The sequence below is a fragment of the Chelonia mydas genome, chromosome 6 (genome assembly GCF_015237465.2).
Source record: "Chelonia mydas isolate rCheMyd1 chromosome 6, rCheMyd1.pri.v2, whole genome shotgun sequence".
Taxonomy (NCBI): Eukaryota; Metazoa; Chordata; order Testudines; family Cheloniidae; genus Chelonia; species Chelonia mydas.
Genome location: NC_051246.2, coordinates 10,752,082 through 10,778,929, shown reverse-complemented (window position 1 = coordinate 10,778,929; position 26,848 = coordinate 10,752,082). Strand labels below are relative to the sequence as shown.

At 59.4% G+C, this 26,848-nt stretch overlaps 3 protein-coding genes across 6 annotated transcripts in view; all 3 read left to right on the top strand.

The window, feature by feature from the left end:
• Positions 1–26,848, top strand: part of LOC119566362 (zinc finger and SCAN domain-containing protein 2) — a 558,782-nt gene that overhangs the window by 205,225 nt on the left and 326,709 nt on the right. The window lies entirely within an intron of this gene.
• RNF40 (ring finger protein 40) lies at positions 167–10,824 on the top strand. Of its 3 annotated transcripts, none has more exons than XM_037899050.1 (20): positions 168–285; positions 829–1,017; positions 1,280–1,447; positions 1,949–2,114; positions 2,740–2,973; positions 3,092–3,213; positions 3,376–3,522; positions 3,765–3,839; positions 4,171–4,290; positions 4,540–4,719; positions 5,004–5,139; positions 5,460–5,581; positions 5,960–6,393; positions 6,499–6,616; positions 6,926–7,075; positions 7,267–7,479; positions 8,969–9,094; positions 9,673–9,813; positions 9,904–10,005; positions 10,170–10,824. In XM_037899050.1, exons 2-20 carry the CDS (start codon positions 886–888, stop codon positions 10,344–10,346), a joined length of 3,063 nt encoding a protein of 1,020 aa, XP_037754978.1. In that variant the 5' UTR covers positions 168–285; positions 829–885; the 3' UTR covers positions 10,347–10,824. The 3 variants fall into 3 exon arrangements, with proteins under 3 accessions (XP_043405113.1, XP_037754978.1, XP_037754976.1); XM_037899048.2 differs by having other exon boundaries at positions 219–281; XM_043549178.1 differs by having other exon boundaries at positions 167–285; positions 9,673–10,005.
• LOC102936081 (zinc finger protein 345) lies at positions 15,344–24,700 on the top strand. Its single transcript, XM_043549247.1, has 4 exons — positions 15,344–15,606; positions 17,120–17,274; positions 17,980–19,228; positions 23,804–24,700. The coding sequence occupies exons 2-4, from the start codon at positions 17,130–17,132 to the stop codon at positions 24,444–24,446; spliced, it is 2,037 nt and encodes a 678-aa protein (XP_043405182.1). The 5' UTR covers positions 15,344–15,606; positions 17,120–17,129; the 3' UTR covers positions 24,447–24,700.

Sequence of the window (26,848 nt, the reverse complement as noted above, 5' to 3'; positions counted from 1 at the left end):
GCTGGTTTCCACTATCCAATCACAGAAAGCCTCTTTCACCTCTCAGCCAATCCCCAGCCTGTCTCTAACATCAGCCAATCTTCGGCAGGGACTCTCGTCGACTAACCCCGCCCCACCCTCGCTCTCATCCAATGGGAGAAGAAGGGGAAAAAAAAACTCGTCCCGCGCATGTGCAACGCGAGGTAGGGGGGCGGGTGTTGGGAGTGTCAGGTCAGCGCGTGCGCAGTGGTGCGGCTGGGGGTGGGCCTGGCACGGGAAGCCGCTGGGAGTGGGAGCGCGAGGCAGGTGAGCGGGGTGGGAGGGCTGGCAACGGGGGGAGGGAGGCAAAGGGGGGGGAGCGGTGGGGGCTGGGGTGAGGGAGTGGGAGGGGTGGCAAGGGGGCGAGGGGTGGCAAGGGGGGAGCAGTGAGGGTTGGGTTGAGAGGTGGCAAGGGGGTGAGCAGTGGGGGTTGGGGGGAAGGATGGGGAGGGGTGGCAAGGGGGTGAGCGGTGGGGGTGAGGGAGGGGGAGGGGTGGCAAGGGGGTGAGAGGTGGGGGAGGGGGTGAGGGAGGGGAGGGTGGCAAGGGGGTGAGCGGTAGGGGTTGGGGGTGAGAGGTGGGGGGAGGGGTGGCAAGGGGGTGAGCGGTGGGGGGAGGGGCTGCGGGTGGCAAGGGGGTGAGGGGTTGGGTGGGTTGGGGGATTTAAGGGGTGCCATGGGGTTGGGGAGGTGAGGGGTTTGGGGATAGCAAAGGGAGATGAGGGGGGTTGGGTAAGAGTCCAGGAGGTGTGGGGGGGGCAGAGATGATGAGGGTAGGGAGGTTTCTGACCCCTCTCTGTTTTCCCCTCCAGGTGAGGTTGATCCCCCGCCCCCAGCTGCTGCTTCCAGAGCCCCCGGCCAGCGGCGTCATGTCGGGGCCGGGGAGCAAGCGGGCGGCTGGGGATGGGGGCTCAGGGCCCCCTGAGAAGAAAGCCAACCGGGAGGAGAAGACGACCACCACCTTGATCGAACCCATCCGCCTGGGGGGCATCTCCTCCACGGTCAGTGCTTGGGCTAAGGACTGTTAGGGGCAAGGGGGGTTGGTGGATGGAGGGCATTTGGGGAGGTCAAGAGAAACTGGGAGCGTGGAAGGGATTTGGGAACCCTGATTAGGCAGGTGGGATGGGGGCGTGGGGACACTGGGTGTAATTTGGGGAGGGCAGGGTAGGGGATTAAGAAGTGGGGGAGGAAGCAGCTGCGGTGATGGTGGGGGTGGCAGGGAGCCACTGCTGACTCCCCCCCACCCCCTGTTGATCCACCCAGGAGGAGATGGACCTGAAGGTGCTGCAGTTCAAGAACAAGAAGCTGGCGGAGCGGCTGGAGCAGCGCCAGGCCTTTGAGGACGAGCTGCGTGAGCGCATCGAGAAGCTGGAGAAGCGCCAGGCCACAGACGATGCTACCCTGCTCATTGTCAACCGTTACTGGAGCCAGGTGAGACCCATGTCCCTCCCCCGGCCATGGCCCTCTCCCCACGATCTCTCCTGCCGCCTCCCCCGACTGAGCATTCCACACCCACCCCTCCTCCCCTCCCGGCCACAACCTTCTGGCCGTGCATTGCACTACCCTGTCACAATGCCTCATCACCACCACCATACCCCTGCCACGCATCCCCCACCCTGCCTCGTTGCTTATTGTCATCTGCAGTTGGAGAGCTGCCCCTCTGGACCCTCAGCATATCTCCCAGTGACCACAACAGGCTGCCTACAGTGAGACCTCGGTCTGCTGTACTCTAGTGGCGTTGAGTGATTGGGGACTGCAAGCCAGGACCTCTGGGTTCTTAGCTCTGTTACCACAGTCTTCCTCTGTTCCTCCCAGAGACCTTCCTCCTGGGTGTACGTCTCCCCCAGCTAGTGGAGGGGGGCGCAGGTGTTATATCCTCTCCCAAACCTGAGCTGGGCTGACATCCCCACCCCCATCTCCATCTCCCTGCAGCTGGATGAAAATGTGCAGGTCCTGCTGAGAGGCTATGATGGGGACTGTGAGCCCCCACCCCCCGCAGCCCCTGCTGTCCCCTCTGCAGAGGAACCCAGGCCAGAGCCAACAGGACCGGACCCTGAGAACACAGCCAGCCCTAGTACCGAGGGCCCAGATAGGACAGGTGAGCATGGGAGAGGTACCAGGCTGCAGGGGGCGCTGCGCTGGGTCGGGGTGGTGCTGCACTAGGGCAGGGGGTTCAGCGGGGTGGGGGGCATTCAGCAGGGAGTGCTCTCCCCTCACAGTGATCTCAACATAGCGCTAAACCAGGGGTGGGCAAACTACAGCCCGCGGGGCCACAGGGACGTGGTAATGGCTGCTTCCGGGAGCAGCGAGGTGCCAGGGCAGGCAGGGAGCCTGCCCTCGCCCCAGTACGCACCGCTGCCACCCTGGAGCTGCTCCAGGTAAGTGGTGCCGGCTGGAGCCCGCACCCTGAACCCCTCCTGTACCCCACACCCCAACCCCCTGCCCTGAGCCCCCTGCCGCACCCATTCTGCACCCCACACCCATTCTGCACCCCAACCCCCTGCCCTGAGGCCCCTCCCATACTCCACACCCCTCCTGCACCCCAACCCCTTGCCCTGAGCCCCTTCCTACACACCGCACCCCCTCTTGCACTTCCTCCCGCACCCCTGCCCCAGCCCTACACTCGGCCCTGCATGCAGTTTCCCCACCCAGATGTAGCCCTTGGGCCAAAAAGTTTGCTCACCCCTGTGCTAAACCCTTCTCTGTCCTCCCCACCCCCGCAGAAACAGCTCTACCTGTTGCAGCCCCGTCTACCCCCTGGAAGGCCGGGGGGCTCCTGCTGAATGAGCCAGCCCTGTCATTCCTGGCCACCCTGGCCAGCAGCAGCAGCGAGGAGATCGAACTGCAGCTGCAGGAACGCATGGAGTTCTCCAAGGCCGCCGTGTCCCGTGTGGTCGAAGTCTCCAACAAGATCCACCGGCGCACGGAGGAGCTGTGCCAGAAGATCCATGCCCGGGGTGAGCCGAATGCCAGGGTTCCATCCTGGCCGTGGGAGTGGAGTGAGATCTAGGGGGTTAGAGTTGGGGCGCTGGGAGTCAGGACTCCTGGATTCTCAGAAGTGTGACTCCTTTTCAGCTGACTTGGACCAGCTGGATGAGGCGCTGAAGTCCTTGAACAAAGAGCTGATGAGAGAGAATCAGCGGCTGCAGGACTTGGCGATGCAGCTGCAGGAGAAACACCACAAGATCTCGCTGGAGGTATGAGCCGGTTCTCAGGGCAGAGGGGCTGGCTGGCACAGGGGTAGGGAATGAGTCGCAGGACCTTTCCCCTCTGGGGGCACTGGCTCTGACCGCAGGGTCAGGGGTTGTCTGGCCTGGACTGGATCCAGCCCCGCACATCCGTGTCTCTTCCTGGTGCAGTACACAGAACTGCAGGACAAGGTGACATCGTCTGAGACCAAGGTGCTGGAGATGGAAACGACGGTGGAGGATCTGCAGTGGGACATCGAGAAGCTGCGCAAGCGTGAGCAGAAGCTCAACAAACACCTAGCTGAGGCGCTGGAGCAGGTGACCTGCCCCCATGTCCAAGGCTTCCCTCTCCTCATCCCCCCAGGCCCCTTTCTGTGTCTCACTGCTCCCATCTGGCCCCATTGCAGCTGGAGCCATAGTTTCTCTGCCGCTTGTATCTGGGTCCCTCTCCCCCTCATCCCCCATATCTGGGGCTCGCTGCCACATTTGCCCATTCCTCAGAGCACTTGGGAGGCCTGATCGGCGAGGGGGTGGCTGACTCTCTTTCTGGCCTTTTGCAGCTGAACTCTGGTTACTACGTGTCAGGCAGTTCCGGGGGCTTCCAGGGCGGGCAGATCACGCTCAGTATGCAGAAGGTGAGGGGGCAGGGGGAGTTGGGGACATGGGAGGGGCAGGGATCTCTGGCACTTGGGCAGGGGAGGTGAGGGTCTCAGTGGGTGGAGTCCCAGTGCAGAGAGGGGCGGGGGTCTCTGGCACTGGGATGAGGGAGTCCTGGTGTAGGGAGGGGTGGGGGAGTCTGGCCCTGAGGTTAGGGAGCATCTTCATGCTGGGTGAGGTGGGGTCCTGGTGCAGGAAGGAGCGGGGCTGGGAGTGTGGGGTCTCATGGCATGTGTTGAGGTGGCCGCTGGGTGGGGGTCTCGAGGCGGGTGGGAGATAGGGCTCCGATGACAGAGGCTGTCTCGGCAGTTTGAGATGCTGAACGCGGAGCTGGAGGAGAACCAGGAGCTGGCCAACAGCCGCATGGCCGAGCTGGAGAAGCTGCAGCAGGAGCTGCAACAGGCTGTCAGGACCAATGAGAAGCTCAAGGTAACGAGGTGGAGGGCGGTGCCCCCTGGAGCCAGGTTCGGCGGTGGGACCTGGCCGGGAGGGGTGGATGGCGGCAGGCTGGGCGGTGGGGCCTGGCCGGGAGGGGTGGATGGCGGCAGGCTGGGCGGTGGGGCCTGGCCGGGAGGGGTGGAGGGTGGTGCCCCCTGATGCCAGGCCTGGGGGGAGATGTGGGGAGGCTGACTGGGGGTGGAGGGCGGTGTCTGTGGCAGTGACTCCCCGTGCCCGCAGGTGGCGCTGCGGTCGCTGCCCGAGGAGGCGGTGAAGGAGACCCTGGACTACAAGGTGCTGCAGTCCCAGTTCTCGCTGCTCTACAACGAGAGCCTGCAGGTGAAGACCCAGCTGGACGAGGCGCGCGCCCTGCTGCTCACCACCAAGAACAGCCACCTGCGCCACATTGAGCACATGGAGGTGAGGCTGGGGGGAGGAGTCACAGTGGGGGCGGGGCCTCTTGGGAGGGGCAGGACCTGTGAGGGGAATGTGCCACGCCTTTTATGCAGAGGGTGGTTATTGTTTTGGAGAGCCTGTGCTGTGTTGGAGGGTACCATTTGTGGTGCAGTGACTCATTGTATTGGGATGTACCACTCTGGCCAGGGGTGGAGGAGTGCTTACCATGCTGCCTGCAGGGAAGCCAACTGGGGTTGGGGGAGAGTGATTCCTCCCCCGTCTCTCACCCTCCGCCCGCCCCATTGCAGAGCGACGAGCTGAACCTGCAGAAGAAGCTGCGCACGGAGGTGATCCAGCTGGAGGACACGCTGGCCCAGGTGCGCAAGGAATACGAGATGCTGCGCATCGAGTTCGAGCAGAACCTGGCCGCCAATGAGCAAGCGGGTGAGAAAGAGACACGTCCCCCTCCCCCATGCCCGGCCCCGTGGTACAGGCCGGCATGGTGTATCGCCCGGCCCTGTGTGTAACTTTGTGGTACAGCCCTGTGTGGAGTGCGTGCCTCCCCCACGCAGTGTAGCCCAGTGGGGTGGGCAGGCCCCTCATAAGGAAGCTCTGTCTCTGCCTGCTGGAAGCTTCCCTCACTGGTGCCCTGCCACCAGCCACCTACCCCCCATGGCAGATGCCCCCCATTTCTCAAGTGCTTCCCCCTGTCCTGAGACAGCAGGTTCCTCTTCCCCCTGTGTAACCCTGCCCTTCCCCCCCAGGTCCCATTAACAGGGAGATGCGCCACCTGATTAGCAGCCTCCAGAACCACAACCATCAGCTGAAAGGAGACGTGCAGCGATACAAGCGCAAGCTGCGTGAGGTGCAGGCTGAGATCAACAAGGTGAGAGATCCGCTGGGGAGGGGTGCGCTCAGTGATCCACTCTGCGGGAGGGGAGGGCTTGACTGGAGCAAGGGCAGGGAGGGAGGGAGGGATCCATTTGGGGAGGGACAGGCGGCATTTAGGGATCTGCTCTGAGCGGCAGAGACAGATCCACTTGAAGTGTGGGGCTGCAATTGGAGATCCATTTGGGGCAGGGAAGGATCTGTTCTAGGGGAGAGGCTTGATTAAGGATCCCCTTGGGGGGCCAGGGAGGGATCTGTGGGGGGGATGCGGGGTTTGGGGATCAGCTTAGGGGGGTCGGGGAGGGATGGGTTGGGGAGGTGTGGGGTTTAGGGAATCTGCAGCCCAGGTGTCTCACTCCGACTCTCTCTCTCCCAGATCCGAATGCAGTCAAGTGGCTTCCCCTGCGGCTCAGCTGTGCTGCCCCCCGCACCTGGGCCGGAGGAGCCGGTGGGCGTGGTCCCAGCTGTGGCGGTGAAGGAGGAAGAGGGGGGCACACCTTCCGTAGAGGTGAAGAAGGAGCCGAAGGAGGCAGTGGTGGCTGTGGTTAAGAAGGAGGAAGCAGTGCCCCTGCCTGAAGGGGGTGTGAAGAAGGAGGAGGAGGAGCCACTCCCACCGGCTCCCCAGCCGCCCCCCCCTCCTCGCATCAAGGAGCCACCAGAGCGCCCCAAGGGGGGCCGTGGGGGGGACCGGGAGCGCTCGCGAGACCGTGACAGGGATGGCTCGGCTCGTGAGCGCGACCGCCAGAAGAGCAGCGATGACCCCAAGAAGAAGGACTCAGACCTGCTCAAGCAGCTGCGCATTGAGCTCAAGTGAGAAAACCCAGGCGTCCGGGGGAAGGGGGTGGGGGGAAGGAGCTCGTAGGGGGGTCCCAGGCTGGCTGTGGTGTGCAGGGCCTTGATTCCTCTCCCCCCCAGGAAGGCCCAGGAGAGCCAGAAGGAGATGAAGCTGCTGCTGGACATGTATAAATCAGCCCCCAAGGAGCAGCGGGACAAGGTGCAGCTCATGGCCGCCGAGAAGAAGACGAAGGCCGAGGTGAGTGAGACCCTTGTGGGGTGGGGGGGTCTGGAGGGTGGGTCTATGGGTAGAATGCAGATTGAGGGGTAGGGTTTGCCTCACTCTCTGTATGGGCAGATATGAGACAGTGACCGCCGTCTTTCTGCCCCTGCAGGCGGAGGAGCTGCGGGAATGGTTATGGGGCTGACACACCATATCTCTGCCCCCTGCAGGTGGAGGAGCTAGGGGGGTGGTTATGGGGCTGTGCCCCCATCTCTCTGCCTCCTGCAGGTGGAAGAGCTGTCGGGGAGAGCTATGGGGTTGTGATGCCATTTCTGCCCCATGCAGGTGGAGGAGCTGCGAGGGCGGGTGCGGGAGCTGGAGGAGAAGGAGAAGAAGGAGAGCAAGAAGATGGCCGATGAGGATGCCCTGCGCAAGATCAAGCTGGCAGAGGAGCAGATTGAGCACCTGCAGAAGAAACTGGCTGCTACCAAGCAGGTACTGGGGTGGGGGAGTGGAGGGCGGATGGGGTGGGGGTGGTTAGTGGTGGGAGGTTCCCCTGAATGGGGTGGGGAGGGGAGATCTGGCAGGACTGGGGGGCTCTGAGGGTGGGGCTGGGCAATCTGGCAGAAAGGACTTAGCAGGGGAGGGCATCCAGGCCCCCCTGACCTCATGGCCTCGGGCTTCAGGAGGAGGAGGCCCTGCTGTCGGAGATGGATGTGACGGGCCAGGCCTTCGAGGACATGCAGGAGCAGAACATGCGCCTCATGCAGCAGCTGCGTGAGAAGGACGATGCCAACTTCAAGCTGATGTCAGAGCGGATCAAGTCCAACCAGATCCACAAGCTGCTGCGCGAGGAGAAGGACGAGCTGGCAGATCAGGTGCTGGCTCTCAAGTCACAGGTAGGGGGTGCTGCAGGGAGCGGGACGGGGGCTCAGTAGTACGGTTGCCAACTGTGTAATCACACAAACCCAAACACCCTTGCCCTGCCCCTTCTCCGAGGCCCCACCCTCCTCACTCCATCCCCCCTCCCTCTGTCGCTCGCTCTTCTCCCACTCTCACTCATTTTCACTGGGCTGGGGCAGGGGGTTAGTGTGCGGGAGGGAGTGCCGTCTCTGGGCTGGGGCTGAGGGGTTTGCAGTGTGGGAGGGGACTCCGGGCTGAGTCTGGGGCAGGGGGTTGAGGTACAGGAGGGGATGCGGGTGCAAGCTCTGGGAGGGACTTTGGGTTTTGTAAGGGGCTCAGGGCTGGGGCAGGGGCTTGGGATGGAGGAGGGAGTGCGGACTCTGGGAGGGAGTTTGGGTGTGGGAGGGGGCTCAGGGCTGGGGCAGGGGGTTGGGGTGCGGGACGAGGTGAGGGGTGTAGACTCTGGGAGGGAGTTTGGATGCAGGAGAGGGCTGGGACAGGGGCTTGGGTGCAGGAGGGAGTTTGGGTGCCGGAGGGGGCTCAGGGCTGGGGCAGGGGGTTGGGGTGCAGGAGGGTGTGTGGGGTGCTGGCTCTCAGAGAGGGCTCAGGGCTGAGACACGGGGTTGGAGTATGGGAGGGCATGTGGGGTGCTGGCTCCGCGACGGGGCTCAGGGCTGGGGCAGGGGGTTGGGATGCGGGAGGGGGTGTGGGGTGCTGGCTCTGGGAGGGGGCTTAGGGCTGGGGCAGGGATGTGAGGGTGTGGGGTGCTGGCTCCGGGAAGGGGTTCAGGGGTGGGGCAGGGGGTTGGGGTGCTGGAGGGGGTGCAGGCTACAGCAGGGCGGCGCTTATCTCAGGCAGCTCCCAATGGGCGGCGCAGTGGGGCTAAGGCAGGCACCCTGCCTGCCCTGGCCCCTTGCAACTCCTGGAAGCGGTCGGCATGTCCCTGCGGGGGGCCACCAGGGGGCTCTGTGCTCTACCCATGCAGCTCCCATTGGCCGCAGTTCCTGGCCAATGGGAGCTGCAGAGTTGGCGCTCGGGGTTGGGGCAGTGAGCAGAGACCCCCCTGCTCCCTCCCCACAGGGGCCGCAGGGACGTGCCGGCCGCTTCCAGGAGCGGCGCAGGGCAGGCAGGGAGCCTGCCTTAGCCCCACTGTGCCGCTGGACTTTTAGCGCCTAAAATCTCCCTGTTTGGCTTCAGTAACCTCCAGGAGATAGAGCCTGATTCCAGGAGAGTTCTGGGAAAACTGGGAGGGTTAGCGACCTTAGCTCAGTAGGGACCGCTCTCCTCACGCAGGCAGTGTGTGCCTCAGTGCGGCACTAGGGGGCACTGAGTTGCACAGAGGAGCATGGGGGTTCAGCAGGGTGGGCCTGTGTGGTTGGGGTGGGGGTTCATTAGGGGGTGCTCTCCCCTGGCAGGCAGGGGGCGGGGGCAGCTGGCTGGCTGCGAGTCGGCAGGCGGCGCTCTCCTGACCGGGCTGCATTGCAGGTGGACGCCCAGCTGCTGGTGGTGCAGAAGCTGGAGGAGAAGGAGCGGGTGCTGCAGGGGAACCTGGGCACGGTGGAGAAGGAGCTGACCCTGCGTAGCCAGGCCCTCGAGCTCAACAAGAGGAAGGTGAGTTGGGGGGCAGGGCTGTGGGCTGGGGACCTGGGTCGGGGGGGTTGATGAGGGTGATCCGGGGGCAAGGGGGTGGGGGAGTGGGGTGGCGGCAGCGGCTCTTTTGCACCCACAGGGCAGTCTCCTGGGAGAACCCTTATTTCTTGGCTAAGCTTCTGCTGCCTCAGCCCAGCCTTCTCCCACTCAAGACTCCCTCTGCTTCCTGGTCTGTCATTGGGGTTCCTGTTCACAGGTGTGGATCCCAGTGTACCCGATCTCATCCCAGATGCTTGGCCAGACCTCATGCCTCTCTCCCCTAGGAGTCACCTGCCCAGTTCCGCTCAGCGGGTGGGGAAACTGAGTCACACATGTTGGTTATAAAAATATGACCAATATCTCCACGTTTGTTGGTGATGCTGCTGGAGGGAAGCTACCAGCATCGGGATGGGCTCTGTGGCTGAGGCCCTCCTGTGGGGGGAAGCTGGCAGTGCTGTGGGGTGTTCCCCCGTGGGAGCACTCCCACAGGGGAAGATTACAGCGCCGGAGGCACTGTTCAGGGGGAAGCTCGCAGTGATTGACATTCCCTCCTCCCGCAGGCGGTGGAAGCGGCCCAGCTGGCCGAGGACCTGAAGGTGCAGCAGGAGCACGTGCAGTGCAAGCTGAAGGAGATCCAGGCCTGCATGGCCGAGAACCGCGCTGCCAAGGAGAAGGAGTCCTTCAACCTCAAGAGGGCCCAGGTAGGGGGCGGGGGCTTGTGGGGCATACTGGGGGGAGAGGCAGGGGAGGGCCCAGGCCCTCTTGCTGACTGGATCTTCCCTGCACTCCAGGAGGACATTTCCCGGCTGCGGCGCAAGCTGGAGAAGCAGAAGAAGGTGGAGGTGTACGCCGACGCTGACGAGATACTGCAGGAGGAGATCAAAGAGTACAAGGTGGGCAGGGGGCAGCTGCGGGAGGAGGGGGAAGCCTGGCACAGGGGCCGGGGGGTGCGGGGAGGCACGAAGCTTGGGGAGGGCCTGTGCTCAGGCTCTGGGGTTGGGGGGAAGGAAGCCCGCCCCCCACACTAACAGGGTCTGTGCCCTCCCTGCCCCCCTAGGCCAAGCTGACCTGTCCCTGCTGCAACACACGCAAGAAGGACGCGGTGCTCACCAAGTGCTTCCACGTCTTCTGCTTTGACTGCGTCAAGACGCGCTACGACACCCGGCAGCGCAAGTGCCCCAAGTGCAATGCTGCCTTCGGCGCCAACGACTTCCACCGAATTTACATCAGCTGAGCGCCTGCAGTCCCTCTTCCCATCCCCTAGCCCAACGTTCCACAGATCCACCCCCTCCAGGATCCACGCGGCGGTCCCCTCCCTCCTGCCCTCTGCAATCCGCTCAGCAGGTGCTGCCAGGATTCCCTTGACCCATCCCTGAGGATCCCACCCAAATGATGCCCGATCCCCTGAGGATCTGCTCCTCACAGCTCTCTGGATCCTCCCCCAGGCTCTGCTCTGTGCTCACTCTGTGGGTTCTGCCAGGGTCTGCTCCCCTGGGGCTGGTCTCCTCCCTCTGATATTTGAACCCCGGTGAGAGCCCTGTTGTGCCGAGAGGATGCCCTTGGGGGTGAAGGGCCGCAGGGCAGCAGCTGACTGTGTGTGGGGCGGGGATGGGGACTGTTCATTCTATTTGGATTTTATTTTATTTTTAAATACTATGTTTGGTTATGTGGGAAATAAAAATTGGAGAGTCCCACTGGGGCCAGATCCTCCAGCCTGGGAGCGTCTGTATCGGTGCTTAGGGAGGGGAACCGGGGGAGGACCACAAACACGGGGGTCACACAGGAGGCTTTTACGGTACATCTACACTGCAATTAAAACCCTGTGGCTGGCCCGTGCCAGCTGGCTCGGGCTGTGGGCTGTTTAATTGCAGCATAGAGTCCTGGCCTCGGGGTGGAGCCCAGGTTCTAGGACCCTGTTTTTTAATCAGTCTGTCACATGGTACCAAGTCAAAGGCCTTACAGAAGTCTAAATATATCAACTTTGTCAGTCACGCTGGTCATCTCATCCAAACAAAGTTACCAACATTTGCCTGGATCTGTTGTCCGTAAACCATGGTGCTTGGTATTAATTACATTGCTTTCCTTTATTAATGGAGTCCCCCCATCAGCTGATCTGTTACCTTCAGTGGGATTGAGGACGGGCTGACAGGCCTATGATTATCCAGGTCGTCCTGTTTACCCTTTTAAAATATTGGCAAAACTTTTGCATGTGGTCAGACAGGGCACTGCCAGGTGGCAGCTTGCAGCTTCCATGCTCCAGGGGAGTGGGAATGGGGGGTGCCTCCTTTTCCAGCCTGTCAGCACTGGAGAGTTGGGAGCTGCTGAGCTGAGATGGAAGGGTTGTCCCATGACCCCAGAGTCTTCATCCACCCAGTGAAATTTAAGGGGAATGCTGCATCCCATCAGCCACCTTGCTGCCATGATGGCTGAGAGGGGCTGGGGTGGAGACCCTGTCGTTGGGATGGTGCTGCTCCATTCATGTGGCCCTGCTCCCCTCCCAAAACTGGGGCAGAGAACCCTGGAGTTGACCCAACTCCACAAGGCCCCACTCCCCTCCCAGAGCCATGGATAGAACCTGGGACTCTTGACCTCCTCCCAGCTGACTCAACCTCATTCCCCTCCCAGAGTTGAGGATAGAATCATAAAAATGTAGGACTGGAAGGGACTTTGATAGCTTGTCCAGTCCCGTGCACTGAGGCACTTTAAGTATTATCTAGACTGTTCCAGACAGGTGTGTGTCCAATTCTGGCTGTTCTTAAAAACCTCCAGTGACGGAGATTCCACACCCTCCCTTGGTAACCTGTTCCAGCATTTAACTACCCTGCAGGATGTTTATCCTAATATCTAACCTAAGTCTCCCTTGCTGCAATGTAAGCCCATTACTCTTGTCCTGGCCTTAGTGTATAAGGAGAACAATTTGTCACCCTTCTCTTTGTAACAACCTCTTACATACTTGAAGACTGTTATCATGGCTCCCTTCAATCTTCTCCAGAAAAACTCAGTTTTTTCAATTGTTTTCTAGACCTTTAATCATTTTTGTTGCTCTCCTCTGGACTCTCTCCAATTTGTCTACATCCATCCTGAAATGTGACCAGAACTGGACACAGTACTCCAGTTGAGGCCTAATCAGTGTGGAGTAGAGCGGAAGAATTACTTCTCCTGTCTTGCTTACAACACTCCTGCCAATACATCCCAGAATGTTGTTTGCTTTTTTTGCAATAGTGTGACACTCTTGACTCATATTTAGCTTGTGATCCACTATGACCCCCGGATCCCTTTCCGCAGTACTCCTTCCAAGGCAGTCATTTCCCATTTTGTACGTGTGCAACTGATTGTTCCTTCCTAAGTGGAGTACTTTGCGTTTGTCATATTGAATTTCATCTTATTTATTTGACTATTTCTACAGTTTGTCAAGATCATTATTAATTCTAATCTTGTCCTCAAGTGCTTGCAACCCCTCCCCTCTTGGTGTCATCTGCAAACTTTATAAGTATACTCTCTACGCCATTGTCCAAATTATTTATGAAGATATTGAACAGAACCGGACCCAGAACTGATCCCTGTGCGACCCTGCTTGATATGCCTTTCCAGCATGACTGTGAACCACTGATAACTAGTCTGAGTACCGTTTGCCAACCAGATGTGCATTCACCTTATAGTAGGTTCACCTAGGCTGTATTTCCTTAGTTTGCTTATAAGAAATTCATGTGAGACAGTATCAAAAACCTTACTAAAGTTGAGATATGTGACATCTGCTTTCCCCTCTCAATCCACAAGTCTTGTTATCCTGTCAAAGAAGGATATTAGGTTGGTTTGATAAAATTTGTTCTTGACAAAATTCATGTTGACTGTTACTTATTACCTTTTTTTCTAGGTGCTTACAAATTGAGTGTGTGTTTGCTCCATTATCTTTCTGGGTACTGAAGTTAAGCTGACTGGTCTATAATTCCCTGGGTTGCCCTTATTCCTCTTTCTTTTGATAGATACAGTATTTGCCCTTTTCCCATCCTCAGGTATCTCTCCCATTCTTTGAGTTCTCAGAGATAATCACTAATGGCTGAGATCTCTTCAGCCAGTTCCTTAGGTATTCTAGACTTACTTCATCAGGCCCTGCTGACCTGAAGACATCTAACTTAATTCTTAACTTGTTCTTTCCCTATTTTAGCCTCAGATTCTACCCCATTTACACTGATGTTCACTATGTTAGATGTCCAGTCACTGCTAACCTGTTTGGTGAAAACTGAAACAAAAAGAGCATTTAACACTTTGGCCATTGCTGTGTTTTTTATTGTCATTGTCTTTCCCTCTTCATTGAGTAATGAGCCTACCCTGTCCTTGGTCTTCCTCTTGTTTCTAATGTATTTGTAAAATGTTTTCTTATTACCCTTTATGCCCCTAGCTAATTGAATCTTGTTTAGTGCCTTGGCATTTGTAACTTTGTCCCGACATGGTCTCATCCTTTGTAATTTGACCTAGTTTCCACTTTTTATATGATTCTCTTTTGAGTTTCAGGTCTTTGAAGATCTGGAGTTGTCAGGGTGGTCTCTTACCGTACTTCCTTCTCTCCTGAGCCTGGGGATAGTTTACTCTTAATAATGTCTCTTTAAAAAAACGCCAGTTCCCCTGCACTTGTTTCCCTTAGACTTGCTTCTCATGGGCTCTGACCTGCCATTTCTCTGAGTTTGCTAACGCCTGCCTTCTTGAAGTCCTTTTTTTTTTATTCTGCTGTTTTCCCTCCTACCATTCCTTAGAACCGTGAACTCCATCTTTTCATGATCACGTCGACCCAAGCTGCCTTCCACGTTCAAATTCTCAACCAGTTCCTTCCTGTTTGTCAGAATCCAGGACGGCCTCTCACCTAGTCGCTTTCTCCACCTCCTGCAATAAGAGTTGTCTCCAATGCATTCCAAGAACTGGTTGGAAAATCTGTGTCCTTCTGTATTATTTTCCCAACAGCTGTCTGTGCAGGTGAAGTTCCCCATCACCGCTAAGGTCTAGTCTGTACTACAGACTTCTATCGGTATAACTTCATCCCTCAGGGGTGTGTGAAAAATCCACACGTCTGAGTGACGAAGTTACACCAACCTAACCTGCCGTGTACACAGCTCTATGGCAGCAGGAGAGCTGCTTCCGTCGACATAGTTATCCCCCACCTTTTGGGGAGGTGGATTAACTATGCCGAAGGAAGAGCTCTTTTCTGTCATCTTAGAAGCAGCGTTTTAAGGGGGCGTTTGCCCCAAGTCTTGGGCTTGGGATGATTTTGTTAGTTGCTTAAGAAAAGCCTCCTCTACCTCTTCTTCCTGGTGTGGTGGTCTCTCGTAGACCCTTCCCATGACGTCACCCTTATCTTTTACTCCTTTCATCCTTTCTCAGAGACTTTCAGCCGTCTGCCTCCCTTCTCTCTCAATCTCAGTGTAAGCGTACGCATCTTGGATATTCAAGGCAACACCTCCTCCCTCTTTCCCCTGCCGGTCCTTCCTGAACAAGCTGGACCCGTCTATGCCAATATTCCAGTCATGTGAATTGTCCCACCAAGTCACTGTGATGTCAGGGATGGCCCAAGTGTGATTATTCACTAATATTTTTAGTTCTTCCTGTTTGTTCTCCATACTTCTAGCATTAGTGTACAGACATCTAAGAACCCAGGAGGCCCAAATCCAGCCCCCCCCGGATCTAACCCACTAGACCTAGAGCTGGGGACTCCTTGAGCAACATAAGGTGAGTGAGTGAAGTTCTGCTCCTGGGCTCCAGCTGGTCTCATTGGGGCTGGTTTCTGCTGTTCCATGAACCCCTGGGGCTGTGGATGAACAGGTCAGGACTGACCCAGGTTTCAGCACCTCTAACAGGGCCGGGGCCAGACTTCTGCAATGCCTCACACGGCCCCCAGGGGCTGCTGCAGGGAGTACACAGCACCCCCTAGTGGCGCATTTGGGGCTAGCACTGACTGCAAGGGGAGAGCGCCCCCTACTGAGCCCCCACCCCGATCTGGGTGCAGTGACCCCTTAGCACCAATCTGGGGCCAGCACTGACTGTGAGGCCTCCTCCTGTGCCCTCACCCCCCTCCGACCCAGATCCACTGATCCTGCTGGGCCCGTAGGAGCTGGTGGTGCAAGTAGCCCTGGGTTTCAGGACACGTGCTAATGCCCCACATGCCCTGGCTGTCGTCTCCGCTGGGGGTCCGGGGCCATGCTCGCACCCCCCCCCCCCCCCCCAACACACACAATGGGGCGATTCCTACAGGGGATGAGGAACTATTGCAAGGAGGGGACGGAATAAGGCAGGGACCTTCCTGTTCCCAGCAATCCCCCCGGCTTGTGTTGTGTGTGTGAGCCTGGCAGCTGGGAGGGGAGCACACAAAGAGACCCGCTGCCACCCGTGCCTCGGGGCCGCGTCTCCGCCTGCAGCCCCGGCCCCGGGAGGGGATCGCCCCGGCTGGGCGGGGGCGCGAAACAGCCGCCGAGGCAGGAAATCGCTGCCCGGAGGAAGCGGCCGCGGTGAGGAGGGGATCGGGGCTGGGACCGGAGAGACACCCCCGCCCCCAGCCAGCTCCGGGGCAGCCCGGGGAGGGGGTCTGTGCAGCTGAGCCCAGCGGGGGCCCCAGCTCCGAGGCAGGGGCGGGGTGGGGCTGCGGATGGGAAAGATGCTAAACCCAGATGATCCGGCCAAGGGGGTCCCTGGGAGCAGAGGAGAGAGAGCGGCGATGGTTGCAAAGCCCCCCCCTCGCACAGCCCCCCCGGGCATGTGGCCCTTAATTCCAGCTGGAAATTGTGCGGGAGCCTTGTTTAAATAACTTCCCCCAGGCCTGTTCTGAATGGTGCAGAAATGGAACCCAGGAGTCCGGGGTGTGGGGGGTGTGTGTGGGTATTTGATCTTCTCCCCCGCCCTCCTGGTTCTCCAGGCCCCAGGGATTGCTGTGCTGATGGTGTCTGCCTCCTCGAATTGGCATGTGTGTTGGGGGTAGCGGGGTCGGGGCTGGCTGAAGGTTTGAGCACCCAGGGGGATGGGTTGAGATAAGTGCATGAGCTGGACGGGGCAGCTCAACGACTTTGACGTTTTACACGTCATCATTAGGTTTCAGAGTCGTGCCCCCATTGAGAAGAGTGGAGGCAATTCATGCCTTTCAGGGCAAGTCTACGCTATGACCTAAATACAGCCCTTGCAGTAGTTGAATCGGTTTTACACGTCCACACTACGCTCCTTGTGTCAGCGGTGCACGTCCTCACCAGGACCTTATTAGCTACCAGTGTGGGGTAGTGGGGGATGGTTTCCTAAAGGCAGCAACGGTCGATGTAAGTAATGCAGGACATTGTGTCGACCGAACTACGTCGACTTAAGCACTACGCCTCTCGCGGAGGTGGAGTTATTAAGTCGGTGCAGTGGGGAGCTACATTTTAGTGTAGACGCTTACGGAGCCAGGCCGATGTAAGCTGCCTTAATCAGCCTAGCTGTGTCGTGTGGACCAGGCCTCAGCGTGATCAGTTCAGACTCTCTGCAGACTCAGGCAGATGTTGGGTCATGTTCTCCAGATTTTCTGCGCACCTGTGACATCTAGAAACATGGTTTTCCCGTAGTGAAAACCGAGGTTCTACTGCTAATTGTGCATTCTGGGCACTTAATACATGTCTCTTCTGATCCCTGGTTTCATCTTATTTGATGCCTAGCCTATCTCAATTCAGAAGTGATTAAATTAAAACCTTTAGCATGGAAAACTCATTGAGACCAACAGCTGCTTTCTAGGGCCAGATAATGCCCTGGGGCAGCTGTGGAGTGTTCTGTGTGGGGCCTGCGGCATGCGGAAGTGGAATCAGCTGGGAATAAAGCAACGTCTTGTGGCTGTAAATTGTCCCAATGCCTACTATCGGGCTGGGGGGTGTTGAGTGATGGTGCCGTGATTAGGTACCATCTTAATTAAGCTCTTGGTTAAGGGTCCCTCTGGAAGTGGGGTGCTAACCGTGGATGGCACCTGAATGAGAAGGGGAAACCTAACAATGTGTTTGAATTCAGCAGCTCACTCCACATGACTGGGATCATGCCTGGCCCTGCCCCTGCCCCAGGATTCCCCGACCCGGCCGGGATCTCCCGCATGGAGCGAGGGGAAGAGCCCAGGGTCCCGGATCTCCAGGGCTCTGAGGAAAGGGAGATCCCGAGAGGTGCCTACACAGGTGAGGAATGAATGACACCGGCTTAGAGACTGGGAGTGAAGGGAAAAGCTGGTTTCCTAGCAAAGCCATTGGGAGCCCCCCTCCAGTTCTGTTTTCCACTCCCCCATTCCTGTTACTGTGTGACCCCATCCACAGCCATGTGCTCAGCAGTGGGGCGGGGAGACTTGGGCTCCAACTCCTGCACCCTGTGGGGCCAGATGCCCCCCCTTGCGTCCTCCAGTGCTCAGCACTGCCTCTTTCTGCTCCCCCCATGACAGCTTGGGAACCCCAAGGGCCACTGAGGATCCTAAAATCTCCCCAGCAGCATCTCCCTGAGCAATGCCCCACCCCACAATTCTATTTCCATAGAGATGGGATGGGGAGATGTGAAAGGGGCTAGACCCCCATCACTATGGTTACAGGTGGGTAAGGACCTCCTGGCCCCATCTCTATAGTTACTGGGGTGCTGGGGCAGGGTGATATATGTTCTAGGCCCCATCTCTGTGGTATGGGCAGGGAAGAGCAGAGCAGAGCCGATCCCACTGTGAGTTGGCAGGGCAGCAGTCGTGGGTCCCCTGTGGCAGCTGGGGCAGACGTGGCCTCTCCTCTCCCTTCTTGCGAAGGGTTGGGGGGAATTCAGCTTCCTGCCCATCAGCTTTTCTGCTTTGCCAGCCGCTGTCTCCCTTGGCCCGGGAATGAGCCCTGTCTGGATTCTCTGTCTCCTAGCATGTGCCAGGACGGAGGAGAATCCCCAGCGGGAAGGGCCTGCAGGAACGGACTCTTACGGGAGCCCCAAGCAGGGGGAGGGCCGGCCCGACTGGGAGACAGTGTGCGAGAGCCCCCTGCAGGAGATCCTGGTGCACCAGCGCACCCACATGGGTGAGAAGCCCTACAAGTGCCCCGAGTGCGGGAAGAGCTTCCACCAGAGCTCCCACCTCATCCGGCACCAGCGCATCCACACGGGGGAGCGCCCCTACAAGTGCGGCGAGTGCGGCAAGGCCTTCAGCCAGAGCTCGCTGCTGACCCGCCACCAGCGCACCCACACCGGGGAGAGACCCTACAAATGCCCCGACTGTGGGAAGAGCTTCAGCCGCGGCTCCAACCTCAGCCAGCACCAGCGCATCCACACCGGGGAGCGGCCCTACCAGTGCACCGAGTGCGGGAAGAGCTTCACGCTCAGCTCCCACCTCATCCGGCACCAGCGCACCCACACGGGCGAGCGGCCCTACAAATGCGGCGAGTGCGGCAAGGCCTTCGCCGAGAGCTCCCACCTGCGCCAGCACCGCCGCACCCACCGGGGCGAGCCGCCCTACAAGTGCCCCGACTGCGGGCGCGCCTTCGCCCTGAGCCTGGACTTCGTGCAGCACGTGCGGGAGCACACGGAGCGCCGGCCCTACCGCTGCGGGGCCTGCGGGCGCTGCTTCCCCCTCAGCTCGGCCCTCTCGCAGCACCGCCGGAGCCACCACCGCCCCCCGGCCGCCCCCAAGGCCCACCCCTGCGGGGTGTGCGGGAAGGTGTTCGGGAAGAGCTCGCACCTGGTGACCCACCGGCGGGTGCACACGGGCGAGAAGCCCTTCGCCTGTGCGGAGTGCGGGCGCGGCTTCAGCCAGAGCGCCGACCTGGCCAAGCACCGGCGCACCCACACCGGCGAGCGGCCCTACCGCTGCCCCGAGTGCGGCAAGAGCTTCAGCGTCTCCTCCACCCTGGTCAAGCACCAGCGCAGCCACAAGGGGGAGCGGCCCTACCCCTGCCCCGAGTGCGGCAAGCGCTTCAGCCAGAGCTCCAACCTCATGCAGCACCAGCGCAGCCACCGCGGGCACCGGCCCTACCGCTGCACCGAGTGCGGCAAGGCCTTCGCCCAGAGCTCGGCCCTCCTGCAGCACCACCGCACCCACACCGGCGAGAAGCCCTTCGCCTGCCGGCAGTGCGGCAAGGCCTTCAGCCTCAGCTCCAACCTGCGCCAGCACCGGCGCACGCACCGCGAAGACGCCGGCCCTGCCTGGGGCGTGGCTGGGGCAGCTGGCCCGCTCGGACACATTCAGAAATACCTTGGCTGACCAGGAGGGGACACGGGAACCCCACGGGGGTGTCCCTGGGAGGGGAGGGGATTTAAAGCAGGGAGGGGGCTGATAACCAAGACTCCTGGGTTCCCTGGGGGTAGAGTCTAGTGGTTAGAGCTGGGGGCTGGGAGTCAGGATATTTGGGTTCTTTCCCTGACTCTGGAAGAGGAGTGGGTCCAGGGGTGAGAGAAAGAGGGACAGGGAGACAGGACTCCTGGGTTCTCATCCTGGCTCTGGGAGGAGAGTGAGGTCTAGTGGTGAGAGCAAGGTGGGAGACCGGACTCCTGGATGCTACCCCTGGCTCTGACGTTTGCTTTTGTGCTCTTGGGGGAGTGTTTTCCCCTGTCTCTGCCTTAGTGCCTCATCTGGGAAAAGGGGACAGTGCTGCTGACCCACCTTCGGGAACGCGCTTTGGGATCTAGGGCTGAAGAGTGTTGGCTGGGAACTCCGCATGATACATAGGCTCATCTGAAGGGGATCGGAGTGGAATGAGGGTGGGGACAGATGGGTTATTTAGAATTCATGTGGAGGGATGGGGAGGAGGCAAATAAGAGGGTGGGGAGGGAGGTTTGGGTCAGGGTGGGGACTCCACGGAAGAAGAGGTTTTGGGGGAACGTTGGAGAAAGAAGGATTCAAGTTTCTCCCTGGTGCCCTGAGAATCCCATCTGTGCTGGAGCTGGGGGAGAAGTGCCCCAGTTTGGGGGCCTCTCCTGCTCTCCAACCCCCCACTCAGCAGGGATCATTAACTCTTGCAGGCCCATCCTGTCCCCTAATGCCTGTGCCCGTCCTGGGCGGGGGAGACCATCCCTTCACTCTCCAGAATCTGGCTGCCTCTGGACCCTGCTCTCTGCTCCTTCCCCTTTCACAGGCGCCAGGGGGTTCGGGAGCTGGGGGGGGCGTGTGAGACTGCTGGGTACCAGAGAGGCTGCTCCCTGAGAGGCTGGACAAACGGACACACCCAGATGGGGGGCAGCCTGTCTCCTTCTCTCCAGCGCCTGGCTCCTCTCTTTGCAGCGCATGGAGTGTTCATTCAGGAGCCTAGTGACACCTGGGGAACATCCCCTCCTGGCCTGGAGCAGACAGAGCTTCCCAGAAGTCAGTCTGGCCCCAGCCCAAACCCTCTGTTCCCAACAGGTGCCTGGATCCTGCTCCCCTGCTGGATTTTGTGACCGATGGGGTCTCTTGTTGTGTTATCAAGTTGTATCTGTAGGAAATAAACTCCCTTCCTCTGTGATTTGCCTCCCCCCGTATCTGTACTGTGGACCCCGTCTTGGGGGTCAGAATGGCCCTGGACATGTCGCTGTGCCGGCATGGAAGCCCAGATGCTGCTTGGGCTCCCAGATGGGCCAGGAGGCTCCCAGTTCTGTGGTGGGGTCCAGACTATACTGATAGAGACCTCAGGGAGACCTCCCAGACTGTAACACCCCCTCCAGGATTCTAAACCATAGAGACTCCTGGGAGACCTCCCACATTCCAGAATGGAACCTCCTCCAGGATTCTTAACCATAGAGACCCCTAGCAGCTCTACCCAAGCGTAAGGCCATCAGGTCTCCAAATCAAAGAGACACTCGCGAATCCTCCCACCGTGTAATCCTTTCAGGACTCTAAACCATAGCAACCCTCAGCAGCCCTCCCAGACTCCTTCAGGATTCTAAACCATAGAGATGCTTGGAAGACGTCCCAGAGTGTAACCTCTGCAGGAGACCAAATAATAGAGACTCCCCAAGAATGCTCCTCGATTGTAACACCCTCCAGGGCACTGTACTGTTGAGCAGTGTTTCTCGATGACCGGTCTGTGGACCAGTGCTGGTCCCTGAGATCTCCCCGACACAGTCTAGGAAGGCAGCAAGCCGGTCCCTGGGATCAAAAAGCTTGAAAATACCTAGATCAGTGCAGGTGCTAGCCCACTGGGTGCCCGAAGTAAAAAATGTTTGGTTCCCCCCAATACTAAAACAAGAAAATAGGGGTCCCCCTTGAGCTGCTCAGGGCCCTAAGCAATTGCTTAGTCTGCTTATGCGCAGTGCCAACTCTGCCCTAGTTCATAATGCTCCCCAACCCATAACCATAGAGAGATGGATAGTGACATGGCTAGATTGGTACTACATAGGTGGTCACTAGCCATATTTCTGTGGCAAGGCTGGAAGAGAAAACTGTATCTCTATGGTTATTAGACTCCTGGAGGGTGCTTGGAAAACTCACCATAGAGACCCTTCCCTGGAGTTTCTCCCAGCTGGCCTACAACCCTGGACAATGCTAGTGCACTGGGTGACATAATGGATAGTGGACCAATGCAGGCAGCCACTCTTAACTACATCTCTGGGGCCGCAGGGTGGCTGTGGGGGATCAGTGCTCCACAGTCAGGGAGGCCTTGGGGCGGTGGCCGGGTGGGCAGAGCCAAACAGAAATTGTGTGTGTATGGGGGGGAGGAATCTATATTATGTAGATAGTCAATGCATATTAATCCAACATGTATACTGCTATTGCATACTTCTCATGAGATGCCTGGATCTCTGGTCCCACAGACAGGGGACTAGCCTAGGGGATGTTGGTTTGCCTCCCCAGTCTCCTGGGGAGAGAGAGAAACCTCAGACAGGGCAGGGCAGAATCCCCACCCCCAGTGTTGCTGGCTCTCTCGATTTTTCATGAGTCTCATGATAATTATTTTTCCTTAAAGCCCCAGCTCCTGGAGTCAAGTGGAGATGTGATAATTTCAGCCTTCATTCTTACAGAAAAAGTATGTTTCTAGCCCTCGTGGCTGTGGAGAAAGCTTCAACATGCGACCCCTGTGCAGCCTAAAGACTCACAAAGCAGAAGGCAAAGAAAAAGACCCCCACATCTATTATTTTTACCTCATCTCATGATTTTGGGTGAGCCTGACTCTTGATTTTTGAAGATCTGGGGTTGGCAATACTTCTCACCCTCCTTGTTGTCTGCCTCCCGCTGCAGTTTAGCAGGGGGCTTCCCCATCCTGGTTATGCTTCAAACACCCCAACAAAAGAGCCTCTGTTGCATTATGAGTGGGTGTAACAGACCCCAACCAGTAGGGGGCAGCACCCCCAAAGGGGGAAAGGCCCCACGTCCCATTCCCCACCTCCCAGAGCCAGCCAGTCCCCTGCCCTGGCTGGGGCTGGATCAGAGCTAGTGCCCCTGATCGTGAGCCACAGCTTTGCCCTTTGGACATTCACTTTGCTCTCAGTTCTGCCTCCTGGCGCCCCCTGTCCCTGCCAGGCGACCACCCGGGCCAGTTACAGCTCCCCACCCCCCTCATGAATATGCAAGAGGAGGTGGGCCAGAAACCTCCCAAGTGGCCGACCCTGCCCAGGGTGCATTGCAAAGGGAAACTGCATTTCCCAGAGCCCCTTGCAAAGGGGACAGACCGAAGCGTGGGACAGGCTCCCAGCGCCAGCCCGTTCCCACCCCGTTAGTTCCTGCCCAGAGCGGCAGGTGCGGCGCGGGGTGCCCGCCCCGGTGGCTCCCGGCGGGGCCGGCGGAGGGTCCCGCGGGGCGGGGGGGCTCCCGGCGGACGGGCAGAGGCAGCTCTGCGGGACGCGCCGCAGGAGAGTTACCGGGCTCCGGGCTCGCTGGCTGCGGCGCTGCCCCGCGGGGATCAGGAGCTCGCGGGCTCTGGCGGCCCCGGGGCAGCTCCGGCTCAGGGCTCTTCCCCGCTGAGATTTCTGGGGGACCGGCCCCGCGGCCCCGGGACTGTCACCCCCAGCGCGGATCCCGTGTCCCCCCAGCAGGGAGCGGGGCCCGGGGTAAAGCCAGGGCGGGTTCCCCGGACCGAGACCTCGGGGGACATTTCACCGAGCCCCGTCTCGCCTGTTTCCTTCCCCAGAGCGGGACTCCCCGTCCGGGCCGGGATCCCCCGCATGGAGCCAGGGGAAGAGCCGAGGGTCCCGGATCTCCCGGGCTCCGAGGAAAGGGAGACCCCGAGAGGCGCCCGCCCAGGTGAGGGATGAGCGACCCCGGCTCGGAGCCCGTCCGGGAGGGAAGGGAACAGCTGGGATCCCAGCAAAGCCCCGGGAGCCCCCAGTTCTGTCTCCTCTCAGTATCGTCCCCGGCAGGTCCCTGTCCTCAGGGCAGGTGTCACTCCCGGATCCCCCCCCCCCGGCAGGAGCCCTCCCTCCCCCAGCCTTTCTCTGGGGGCTCAGCTGGGCTGTTGGGGCAGCCTCATCCCCGCTCTCCCCTCAGGGAAGGGTTTGGGGGATTCACGTCCTGCCCATCAGGTTTTCTGCTCAGCGACAAACCCCTTTGCTGCCCCCCCCTTCACCCCAGCGCAGGGAACGAGCCCCACCTGGATTCTCTCTCTCTCTCCCAGCAGGTGCCGGCATGGAGGAGGAGAATCCTCAGCAGGCAGGGCCTATGGGAGCAGAGCCACGCGGGACCCCCGAGCAGGGGCAGAGTCAGGGTGGGATGGGCCGGCCCTACCAGTGCCCCGAGTGCGGGAAGAGCTTTGCCCGCAGCACCCTCCTGATCCGGCACCAGCGGATCCACACAGGCGAAAAGCCCTACAAGTGCGGGGAGTGCGGGAAGAGCTTCTACCAGAGCTCCAACCTGGCGCAGCACCGGCGCACCCACACCGAGGAGAAACCTTACGGCTGCCCTGACTGTGGGCGCGGCTTCCGCCACAACGCCCACCTGGCGCAGCACCGGCGCACCCACACCGGCGAGCGCCCCTTCCCCTGCGCCCAGTGCGGCAAGGCCTTCAGCCAGCGCTCCAACCTGCTGCAGCACCGGCGCACCCACACCGGCGAGCGCCCCTTTGTCTGCACCCACTGCGGGAAGGGCTTCGGCGACAGCTCCAACCTGCTGCAGCACCTGCGCACCCACACGCCGGAGAGACCCTATCCGTGCCCCGAGTGCGGGCGCAGCTTCCGTCACGGCAAGCACCTGACTCAGCACCGCTCCCTGCACACGGGCCAGAAATCCCACTGCTGCCCTGACTGCGGGAAGGGCTTCAATTGGAGCTCCCACCTCGCCCAGCACCGGCGCATCCACACTGGGGAGCGGCCCTACCAGTGCCCCCAGTGCGGGAAGGCGTTCACACAGAGATCCAATCTCTTGCAGCACCAGGCCCTCCATCGCCCTGCCCAGGACCTGGCTGAGCAGCTGCAGATGAACCATGTGGCTTAGGGGTGGCTGGGGTCAGAGGTCATGCTGGAGAGGAGAGAGACCCGCCTTTCAGCATCGGATGCCTGGGGTTAAAGGTCTGATGATGTCCGACACCCAGGACTCCCCCACAGCATGGACACACCAACTGGACCCCACTCGGATGTGCTGCCAGGGAATGCGGGGGTGGATTAAACAAGCTCCCTGAGGGGACTTATTTGCTGGAGAGGAGAGCTGGGGACATTATTAATAAAGGGTGTAAAGCAGTGGTTCTCAAACTTTTGTACTGGTGACCCCTTTCACACAGCAAGCCTCTGAGTGCAACCCCCCCCAATAAATTAAAAACACTTTTTTACATATTTAACACCATTATAAATGCTGGAGGCAAAGCGGGGTCAGGGTTGGAGGCTGACAGCTCATGACCCCCCCCATGTAATAACCTCATGACCCCCTGAGGGGTCCTGACCCCCAGTTTGAGAACCCCTGGTGTAAAGTAAGAGTGTGTGGGTGGGTGTGCACGGGTGCGTGTACAGCCCTGCCCCCTGCTGGAGGGAATCAGGGCTGTGTGTGTGCGTGTGTGTGCGCACAAGCATAGCACTGCCCCCTGCTGGAAGGAATCGGTCATGTATGTGCAACACTGCCCCCTGCTGGAGGGAATCAATTGTGTGTGTGTGTGTGTGTGTGTGTGTGCACAGCACTGCCCCCTGCTGGGGGATTTGGGGCGCTGTGTGTGTGTGAGTGCACATGCATAGCACTGCCCCCTGCTGGAGGGAATCTGTCATATATGTGTGCAGCACTGCCCTCTACTGGAGGGAATCAGTTGTGTTTGTGTGTGCGTGTGCACAGCGCTGCCCCCTGCTCGAGGGATTCAGGGCTGTGTGGATCCCTGCTCCCCCTAGTGGAGTAAATGAACCCAGGTACCTGTGTGATTCTGTATCTAAGTGGTAATATCAGACACTTTCCCCCCCTCACAAACCCCCTCCTCACCATTTCACCATCAGCCCACGTGAAATCCAGATGGCAAGAAAAATAGCTTTTGTCCTAGAGGGAACACAAGCCCCAAGGCAGGACAAAATCCAGCTGTTGGCAAGGAAGAGAGCCCTCTGCACTCCGCAGCACAGCCCTCCCAGAGCCAGGGCACCCATCCCCTGCTCTCATCCACTAGACCCCACTCCCCACCCAGGACTGGGGATTGAACCCCGGGACAATTTGTGTAGTGGGGGGTGCTGAGAGCCATTGAACCAAACTGTAAACCCTGGATATAATGGAAACCACTTCAAGTCAGCCCACACACCGCTAGTTCCAGCACCTGTGGATCGAACCCAGCACTCTCAGCCCAGCTCTCCCGCAGGGTGCTACAGACGGGCGTTCAGAGCAGCTGCATGGCTCTTCCCCGAGGCACTGAGATTTCACAGTGGAGTGCCCTGTTTGGGGGATCCCCCACGGGAGACATCTCACTCCGATTGCAGGGTGGGTGTGAGAGATGCAAATCCTTCCTCTCAACCGGTTAAAGCTCCCAGAGTCATTTTGGACCGGGTCTGTTTTTCAGTGTAATGTGGTAATATCTCTTGGCTGAAATCAGTCACCCTGACCACCGGCTTTCCTCATTTGCTCCATGTGCAGCACCTGGCACAATGACGGCTCGATCTCAGCTGGGGTCTGTGCAGCGTCTGGCACAATGGGGGCCCCGATCTTCGTCAGGGCCTGACAGTAGTGGGGGAAGAGGTGAGGGTCGGGACCCAGCTGGAGGCTTGTTGGAGTGGGAGGTGAGGGAGCCGGCAGGGTGTCCAGTGCGGGCTGCATAAGCAGCAAAGCACAAACCCCGCTAGCTAATAGTGATTGAAGAATCCTCTCTGCCCCATGTCACGGGTCGCCAGCTGTTCCCTGTGGGCTGGCACCTATTCTCTGATACGTGCCACACTCCCCTCCAGTGGCTGGCCTGCGTAGTGGATAACAGCCCACTGCTGCTACCAGCAAAGGGGTGACTCCTTTCAGAGCTCAGGGCTGATGGGCATAGGCAGTAGTCAAGAGAGAATAACAACCTACTACTGCTACTTGACTCAAATAGGAGAGAGCCTGGCTGGGCTGTCCTCCCAAAGGCTTTGAATTCAATAGTGCTGGTGGCTCGGGGCAGGGGCCTGCTGTACATGGAAGATAACAGCTTACTATGGCAGCCTGCAGGTGGCATTACTCCATCTCGAGTGGCAGCATGTTGTGAGGTGAAAGGGAAGGCCCTGGGTTCGATTCCCAGTCAGGGCTCTTCTGCTGTGTGCTGGCAGCCCTTGTTGATGTTAGGGGGTGCTCAGTGCTGCTGCAAACAGCGTGTTAGGTGCCCCTGAATAGCAGCCACATTGGCCTCAGGCTGTCAGGGCAGGTTTGTGCAGCTCTGAGACTGGCCACCTGCACATCGTGGAGGCCCAGCACTC